Below are 8,454 nucleotides of genomic sequence, written 5' to 3' on the forward strand. Positions count from 1 at the left end.
TGGGGGATTCTAGGCAGGGGCTCTACCACTGAGCCACGCCCCAGCCCCTCATTGGGGGGATTCTAGGCAAATGTTTTACCACTGAGCCACGCCCCAGCCCCTCACTGGGGAATTCCAGATAGGGGCTCTACCACTGTAATAAGCATGAGGAAGCTCTAGGTTCCACTCTCAGCATCAAAAGAAAAAAATAGAGGAAGGAAGAACAAACAGTTACGGAAATAATTACAGGCTCGTATTTGCTTAAAAACAGCGTAGCAGAGGGACTGGCTCCGGTGACCCAGCCAATCAGTCTGCACTTGGGAGGTGGAGGCAGAAGATGCTGAGTATGAGGTCAGTCTGGGATACACAAAGAGACTGTGCCTTATGTAATAACAATAAAATAAATAATAATATAGGTTTGTGGAGAGCTTGCCTAGCCTGCACTAGACCCTGGGTAAAAGCCACACCGCCAGCAAAAACTTCAAACTAGAAGGAAAGCAGGCGAGGACGGGTGGCCGCAGCTGCGACGGCTGAGCCCTGATGGAGCGCTGGCTCACAGGGCACCGTACAACAGCCTCTGCACATCATCCACGTTCATATCTGCTTATTAAATATGGGGCAAGGGGTGGTGGGCTGGACAGTAGCCACAGTACCACCTCCATCCCTTGCTCAAAACCCTTGAACTAGAAACCGAATATTTAAAATGAGACGATATTGAATTCCTTCAGCCTTCCTATGAAGACACCACTACCACAGGACAGGGAGGGTTAAATATATAATTAGGAGCCGAGTTCTAAGGTCAGATCCACCCCCCCCCACTTGATTCTAAGTCCTTTTCCAGTACAGAAGCTGTAGGACATCTGAACCTCGGGCCTCCGATTTCTTATCAGTAAAATATAGAAAACAGGAGTGCATGCCTAAAGGAGCGGGGACAAAGGGAGGCAAAAGGCTGATCAGGTCACTTCGTGCTTGAGAAATCTAAGCTAAGGTCACCAATATCCACGTGAACGAGGGCCTCAGAGAAGTGGGGGAACATATTCGGGGTTACACAGGAAGACGAGGCCAAGTCAGCGTGTGTTTTAGTGCCCTGGACGTCCAGGCGATGCTCTGCACATGCCTGCCCATCCCCCACCACCCAAGCTCACCTGGCTGGTATGACTGGCACCCATCTGCAGCAACATCTGCACACAAGCCAGTCTGTCTCGGGCTTGGGGACTCAGCATCCTCGGACAGACGCTAGGCAGGGGCATAGCAGCGTTGAGAGCCAGGGTGGCCGTGTGGAGAGCGGTGAGGCCTGGGAAACAGAACAGTGAAGGAGCTGCACCTGGGCATCCACCCTGACCAGTCCCCCTGCCTGCCAGCCACACCAGCCCTGGCCACGACCAGCTCACCTTCGAAGTCTCTGGCTTCCAGGTCCACTGGAATGCCCGATTTAAACACAGCCTGGAAGGAGAAGACGAAGAGAGCTGTGGAAGGGTCCCCCAAAACCTGGTTCTGGAAACCGGATCTGGATAACCAGCCCACCCCAGACATCCCGGATCTGCCAGCTGACTGTACCGAAAGGACTTCTGGGAGCCCGTAGGTGGCAGCCACATGCAAGACAGAACGGCCTTGATGGTCAGTAGCGTTCGCCTCTGCTCCCAGGCTCAGCAGGTCCTCCACAATCAGGGGCTGGTTGGCAGCAGCTGCCACCAGGAGCGGCGTCTGTAAGTCACAATCAAATCAGCCTGGACTCCCAGAGTCCTCCCCTCTGAAAGTCAGGTACCCTCTTCCGAAGGTGGAGAAGTCTGGACTCCTGGCTCTTACCTTGCCTTTATGCTCACGAATATCCAGCTGTCGGTACATCTGTAACACCTCTGCCGCAGCATACGCTGCCCAGCGCAGTCCCCGAGCAGCAAATAGGTGCAAGAGCCTGAAGACAGGTGGGGTTGGGGGCAGTGTTGAGAACAGCCCCACCCCCGCAGGCAAGCCAGGAGTCTGCAGGTCATCCTGTCCCCCTAATACTTACGTGTCTCCTTCCTCATCCTGGGCCAGCAGCTGCTGTGGCCCCAAAGCCAGTATGTGAGCTCGGGCTGTCTCCAGGGAGGGTCCAGTGGATGGAGGCAACTGTGGGGATCCTGGGGGGACGCTAGAGACTCTCCAGGGTCCTACCTGTGACAGGGAAGGTTCTGGATACAGCGGGGTATCCAGAGAGTCCTGGGGAATTTGGGGGGTCAGTCAGCTGAGAATCCTCATCACACAACACACAGCCCCTGGTCAAATGGGTGAGACCAGGAGCCTACATTTGCCAGTTGACTTTGAACCTTGGGACTTCACATTTGTGACAATGAAGAAGGAATCTTTTTTTTTTTTCAATTCTCTCACCCCAGCAGTCTGACTGCTGAGATCATGAGCATGTACTGCAAAGCCTAGCTTGTTTTCCTTTCTGCTTTGCTATACAGCCTAGACTGACTTCTAACTCATAACTAGTAGGCCCAAAATGGTGAGCCTCTTGCTTCTGGCCCCCAGGTGCAGAGACTACAAGCATAAGCAGTACACCCGGCTGGGGATGGAATCTTAACCAGTCCCTGAGGTCAGTGAATACTGCATGGATGTAACCAAGCTTCTCCACTGCCCATCCCTGCCCCACGGAGAACCCATGGCCGCACGCACGCACGCATGCACACACGCACACTAGGGGAGAGCTTGACCATGGAGTAATACTCTCAATGCTCTTTGTCTTTCACTTCTTATTTAGAGATGAGGTCTTACTAAGGCGCCTAGGGCAACCTTGAACTCATTCTGCAGCCCAGGCAGGTCTTGCCTTCTTCCTGCCTCTGCCTCCCGAGTAGCTGGGATGACAGGCCTACACCACTAGGCTTGGCACAACTGAGACCTTTTTAGGGGGCCCTTAAGTGTCTGTCCCCTCTATAGTTTACCTCCATCCCCAGAGGAAATGGGCCTGAGCGCCCCGGGTCTGACGGTGGGTAGAAGTCAGGAGTCAGGAAGCCTTCGGCAGCAGAGTACGGGCAAGAGCTGTCTGTGTAGGCAGCATGGGTGCTAGGGTCCCAGTCTGGAAAGCCTGAAGGAGGAGGAGCCAGGTTGCCAGGTCCTGAATCCACGGTCTCTTCGAAGGTCGGGAAGTGAGTATGGCCTGGAAGTGAGATGGTGGGCAGGGACCAACCTGTTATCAGAGACTGGGAGACACGGCCAGGGATGGTGAACCTGGACTGTCCCAAGACTGTGAGCTAGGACTTTGGAGACACTGAGGAGTTGGGCCCTCCAGTCCTGGGAAATCAACAAGCTGGTCCAAAGCAACTGGGATCTGGACTCCTGGAATCACAAAACTCTGGGTCCTTAAGGACTATACACACAGACTGCTGGGCTACTGAAAACCAATGTGAAATTGCAGGGGTTTCTGTTTTGTTTTCTTTTTGGAGACGTGTCTTAGATAGTTCTAGGTGCCTAGAACTCACTAGTAAACATTATGACCTCAATCCCAACGACAATCCTCCCTGCTCAACTTCTGGACTACTGGGAATATAGGTTGTGCTACTATGGCAAGCTGTCCATCAGAATTTCCCCTCTGTCTTAACCATAATGAGGGCTGGACTCCTCGGTCCCCAAAGTTCTAAGAGCTGAAGTGTCTAAGAGAAGTTGGGACTGGGAATTTTCTGTTCTTACCTGTCTCTGCCTCCTTCACAGATGGGGTCAGTGGCTGGGCCAGGGGAGGGGAGAAGTGTCCCTACAGTGTACAGAAAATACAAACATGAGTGAATTTATGTATCTGGAATTTAAGGTCTGTTCCCCGCCTGTAGAACATCAGAGTTAGGACTACAGCTCCCATATCCCCGAGCGCACATGGCATGTGTGGTCCTATAGAGGAGGACTTGCAGAGAGACTCACCGGTACCCCACCAGTCTCAGGTTGCTGCTGACGGCGCCTCTGTTCTTCCAAGAGTTTCTTCACTGTCTGGGTTGGACAGTGGCTGCGCTCAGTCCGACTCACTGTGTGGGGGAAGACAGACGGAAGTCATCAGGAATGTTTAAATCACACAAATGTACCCTTAGCGGCAGCGGTGGGCGGAGAAGAGTAGATGTGGGCGCCCTTCTTTCCCTCCCGCGCGGAAAAACTGGCACATTGATGCCGCCGGAGAACTACAAAGCCAATAGAAGCTGTTGAGTGCAGGGCCCGCCTCCGCCACTTCCTTCCTTTTACTCCACGCTTTTCCTCTGCCCCAACTTTCCATCAGCGTAGTGGAAACTGAGGAAGTGGGGAGGCTAGCACTCCTCTGAAGCATCTGTTTCCTCCTAGTCCCACTCCTCTGAAGCATCGCCACATCCGTAAAATATCCCAACCTAGGGGAGCGGATCCTGAGGCTTGGATTGGAGGGTTGGAGGTCCTGCTAATCTTTACTTCCTGAAAAAGCTCATATGGGTTCCTAATGTCTCTGTTTTAAATTAGGAGTGGCGGTACTCCCGCAATCCCAGCATTCTCGACGTGGTGGCAGGAGCATCAGGTGCTCAAGGCCAGTCTCATCTACATACTAAGTTAGGGGTCAGCCTGAGCTATCTGAGACCCTGTCTCAAAATAACAACAAATTATTTTTCTGTTCTAGTATCTGACATGTGGGGTTGGGGGCGTGGCTCCGTGGGTTAGGTATAGGCCTAGGGTCCTCAGCACGGAAGAAGGGAGCTGCTACTCTGGGGACCACCACTCTGGTCTCATCCTCTCTGCCAGGATCTACGAAATCGATAGCCACTAGCTCCTCAGGAACCCAGGGATCTGGAGTGGCAAAGTTCCCGCCCCCAGAAGTTGCGGGGACCCACCATCCCGCAGATGGCCATGCATCCCATAGATGCGGCATCCCCTCATCCAGAACTCAGGAGTTCGGATCTTCAGTCTCCTTCTCGGGGACCTGGAAGTCCGGTTCCCACGACCCAAGAGAAAATCCCCCAGCTCAGGTTTCCGAGCTTAGACTCCGGCGCGAGAAGGGTTAAGCCTCCGATCGACTCGGAAACCTTCGAGACGGGACGCGCTGACGTCACCGCGCTCACGCAAGGGAATCTTCCACCTCCCAGTTCCGCTCCAGACTCGCGCTGCAGGTGTCCCGCTCGGAGGCGGGGCGCTCAGTGAAGCGCTGCGCCCGTGGAATCCCCGCTCAAGGGGAATTCCTGTCCAGCCCGGGCACCCTGCACAGGCCGTGCTCTGGGAAATCCCAGGGCGGGGCAGGTCCCGTCCAGAATGGACCCCTCAGGTCCAGTGCCGGACCTTCGGAACCCAAATCTGCAACCATAACTGTACCTCAACGTTGCAGTGCAACCCCCTCCTTGGAGGAAAACTCCGGGTCCCTTCGTCCTCTTACAGGACCCCAGGTTCAGGCCTCCCAGCCCTTGCATCCCAACCTCCAAGATTCCAGATCGCTCTCTTAATTTCCAACACTCCCAAGACTCAGGAGTCCAGAATCTTCAGCCAGCTCCCTTAAACATTGAGAACAACCCTACTCTCAGGACCCAGTTCAAAGCTCCAGGCAACCCTCAAGCGCTCAGAAAGTCGCGTGCCTCGCTTTACCCCATTCTTACCTCGCGGATTCTTGGGTCCAGATTGCGGGCCCCCAGGGCCGCGACCTCGGCGCTGCGCCAGCCTCGCTGCTTCTCCCGCGGAGCCGCCGCCGGGTCCCCGATCTAAAGCCAGGATCCCCGCGAGTTTTTAAATTGGGGTTTTGACCACGCCCAGTTCAAGGAGGACCCCGCCCACAGTCCTTGGGAGTCCCCGCTTTGTCGCTAGAGCGAACTTATTCTCTGAATGGGAGGGGCTGACCTTGAAGTGTCTGATCACCTTGTCTCCTGGGAAGGAGGATGTTAGGGGTCCTGCCTCCAGGAAAAAGGGGACATTGGGTGCCCGGAATTTCTAGTCTGTGGCCAAGGGGACGCTGGAGGCCTTGACTTGGCTGTCCATAGGCAGGGCAGTGCTGTTGGGTCCTGGGGTAGAGTCTGGACCCCATGGTCTCCTGGAGAAGTCCTCAGGCAAGGGTCCTTTAGGCAGCTTAAATCTCTACCTCTTTGCACGTGGCCTTTCCCTTCCTTAGAGTCAACTTTCATTTATGACTCCTCACCCCACCCCACCACACCCCCTTGGTTTCAGTTTTGATTTGTGTGTGTGTGTGTGGGGGGGGTGTACAGAGAGGTAAAGGTTCCTGTAACCCAGGCTGGCCTAGAACTCTAGGTGACTGAAGAAAATCTTGAACTCGGCTTGACCCTCTTGCTCTCATCTCCCAAATGTCAGATTACAGATATAGGCTACCACATCCAACTACCAATATTTAAGTGTTTTTGTTTTGTTTTGTTTTGAGACAGAATCTCATTATGTAGCTCTAGTTGTTTCGAAACTCTGTAGACCAGGCTGGCCTTGAACTCACAGAGATCTGCCTGCTTCTGTCTCCCAAATGCTAGGATTAAAAGGTGTGAGCCACTATATATGGCTCTAATATTTGCTTTTAAAAAAATTGGTGTGGCCGGGCGATGGTGGCACACGCCTTTAATCCCAGCACTTGGGAGGCAGAGGCAGGCAGATCTCTGTGAGTTCAAGACCAGCCTGGTCTACAGAGCTAGTTCCAGGACAGGCTCCAAAGCCACAGAGAAACCCTGTCTCGAAACCCCCCCCCCAAAAAAAATTGGTGTGTTTGTGTGAGCTCCCTGGAGGTCAAAGAACACATATACTCTGAAGTCTGCTGTAGGAACGCTTCCTTGTTCTATGGATTCTGGGTCTCTAGCATAGGTCAAGTACCTTCATCTGCTGAACCATCTCCCTAGGATCTTCCTATATAGCCATGGCTAGCCTGGCACTTGCTAAATCAGCCAGGATGGCCTTGAACTCAGAGCCATCTTCCCCCATGTTTATTCATCTTAAAAACTGTTAACATAGAGCCAAGCTCATTTATTCACTTAAAAACTGTTAACATAGAGGAGACACTTTGCTGGGCGCTTGGGATAGAGAGCTGTGAACCAAACAGGAATTCCCAGCCCACCAAGGGACTGACATTCTCAGTTCCCACTTGGTGACCTTCCTTGACACTTAACTGTAATGTTAAATGTCTCTCCTGATTTCAACATTCTGCCCAGCCTTGGGTCTCTCCCTCCCGCAGCTTCCTTAGCAGATTGCTGGTTCCCTCTCTCTCTTCTGGCAGTGCGTGTGTGTATGTGTGTGCGTGTATGTGTGTGCATGCATGCATATATGTGCATATGTATATATGTGCGTGTGTGTGTATGTGTGTGCGTGCATGCATATATGTGCATATGTGTATATGTGTGTGTGTGTGTATGTATGTTTACACTTCTTTAATGAGCTCACATAGTCTGAGGGCTTTAAATGCTGTTTTTTAGCCATCAGCCCTCTCAGATCTACATGTCAGGACCCAACTGTGGACATTCACATCTCCAGAGAGCTCAGTCAGGATTTCCAGCTCAGTGTGCCCACAAGCAGGCAACCCTCTCTCCCTCCTAAACCAGCTCTTCCTAAACTTCTGTCACCCTCTCTCCATCTTTCTAATCTACTCAGGTCAGAAGCTACAGTCACCCTGGTCCCCTTTCTAACACACACCCTCTCCAGCCCCAAATGTTATTGGTTTTGCTTCCAAAATATTTCCAGAATCTCACTCATGCCCACACTGTGTTCCACCTGCCACTCCCACCCTGATCATGACAGAAGCTACTCTGGGTGGTCTGACTGCCCCAAATTTGTTACCCAAAGGAAGTCTTAAGGACACACATGTACCCACACACAGGAAGTAGGTAGTATAGTCACCAGCAGTGTGACATCCGTTCTAGCTACCTCTCTTTCTCTTCTACTGTTCTGAGGACTTCTTTGGACCACAGTCTTTGGCCAGATCCCTTCAGGCCCCAGTCCACCATGACCCCTCCAGGCTACCTCCTCGTGTTCCTGCTTCTGCTCCAAGGTGAAGCCAGCAGTTGGGGATTGAGGGGACAGAAAGGCTGCCATTTGATGTTGGGGTGCAGAGAGCAAGCCCTTCTTGTGCCCTTTTCTTTCTTGAGAGCCACTGGGTCTCAAGGTCTGGGTCCTTGAGAGTGGGGGTTGGGGTTCTGGAGCTGTGCGCTCCTCTCATCGCTGGGTGACTTCTAGTTCCCTTTTCTGGTCACTGTCTGTGCTCCAGGAAAGCCCCATTTCCCGTTTACCTCTCCAGTGTGGAGCTCAGGTCTCAAGCATCCCACCCGCCCTGCGACCGTGTTGGGGACTTCTCCCCCCACCCCTATCCACCTTCTCTGTCTTTCCACAGTGGCTACAAGTCAGACGCCAGCAGGTGAGGAATGAACTTCAGCAGCCGGCCTCCAATCCTGAAGTCAGATCCGCAGCACTCCCCTGTCTAGCCACATTTCCCAATCCCAGCCCTTTCCGGTCCATCTCGACTCTTTACCACCCAATTGAAGTGATGGGAACAGAGACTCTTTTTTTTTTTTTTTTTTTTTTTTTTTTTTTTTT

At 52.8% G+C, this 8,454-nt stretch overlaps 3 protein-coding genes across 3 annotated transcripts in view; 1 reads left to right on the forward strand and 2 right to left on the reverse strand.

Moving 5' to 3' along the window:
* The window catches only part of Nfkbid (NFKB inhibitor delta), a 9,586-nt gene extending 2,824 nt beyond the window's left edge, over positions 1 to 6,762 (reverse strand). Inside the window, exons 1-13 of the mRNA XM_026786224.1 lie at positions 6,745 to 6,762; positions 5,541 to 5,642; positions 5,016 to 5,098; positions 4,788 to 4,876; positions 4,023 to 4,115; positions 3,865 to 3,965; positions 3,643 to 3,703; positions 2,898 to 3,112; positions 1,988 to 2,130; positions 1,786 to 1,891; positions 1,537 to 1,683; positions 1,371 to 1,422; positions 1,125 to 1,273 (exon numbers count right to left, since the gene is read on the reverse strand). Coding sequence (XP_026642025.1) covers positions 1,125 to 1,273; positions 1,371 to 1,422; positions 1,537 to 1,683; positions 1,786 to 1,891; positions 1,988 to 2,130; positions 2,898 to 3,112; positions 3,643 to 3,703; positions 3,865 to 3,965; positions 4,023 to 4,115; positions 4,788 to 4,876; positions 5,016 to 5,098; positions 5,541 to 5,642; positions 6,745 to 6,762 — 1,359 coding nt within the window. The remainder of the gene's footprint in view (positions 1 to 1,124; positions 1,274 to 1,370; positions 1,423 to 1,536; positions 1,684 to 1,785; positions 1,892 to 1,987; positions 2,131 to 2,897; positions 3,113 to 3,642; positions 3,704 to 3,864; positions 3,966 to 4,022; positions 4,116 to 4,787; positions 4,877 to 5,015; positions 5,099 to 5,540; positions 5,643 to 6,744) is intronic.
* LOC113457658 (zinc finger protein 420-like) overlaps positions 1 to 8,454 on the reverse strand; it is a 1,205,902-nt gene that overhangs the window by 946,647 nt on the left and 250,801 nt on the right. The window lies entirely within an intron of this gene.
* Positions 7,867 to 8,454, forward strand: part of Hcst (hematopoietic cell signal transducer) — a 1,458-nt gene continuing 870 nt past the window's right edge. Inside the window, exons 1-2 of the mRNA XM_005361252.1 lie at positions 7,867 to 7,912; positions 8,252 to 8,275. Of these exons, the coding sequence (XP_005361309.1) occupies positions 7,867 to 7,912; positions 8,252 to 8,275 (70 nt within the window). The remainder of the gene's footprint in view (positions 7,913 to 8,251; positions 8,276 to 8,454) is intronic.

Source organism: Microtus ochrogaster, linkage group LG4 (genome assembly GCF_000317375.1).
Source record: "Microtus ochrogaster isolate Prairie Vole_2 linkage group LG4, MicOch1.0, whole genome shotgun sequence".
NCBI lineage: Eukaryota > Metazoa > Chordata > Mammalia > Rodentia > Cricetidae > Microtus > Microtus ochrogaster.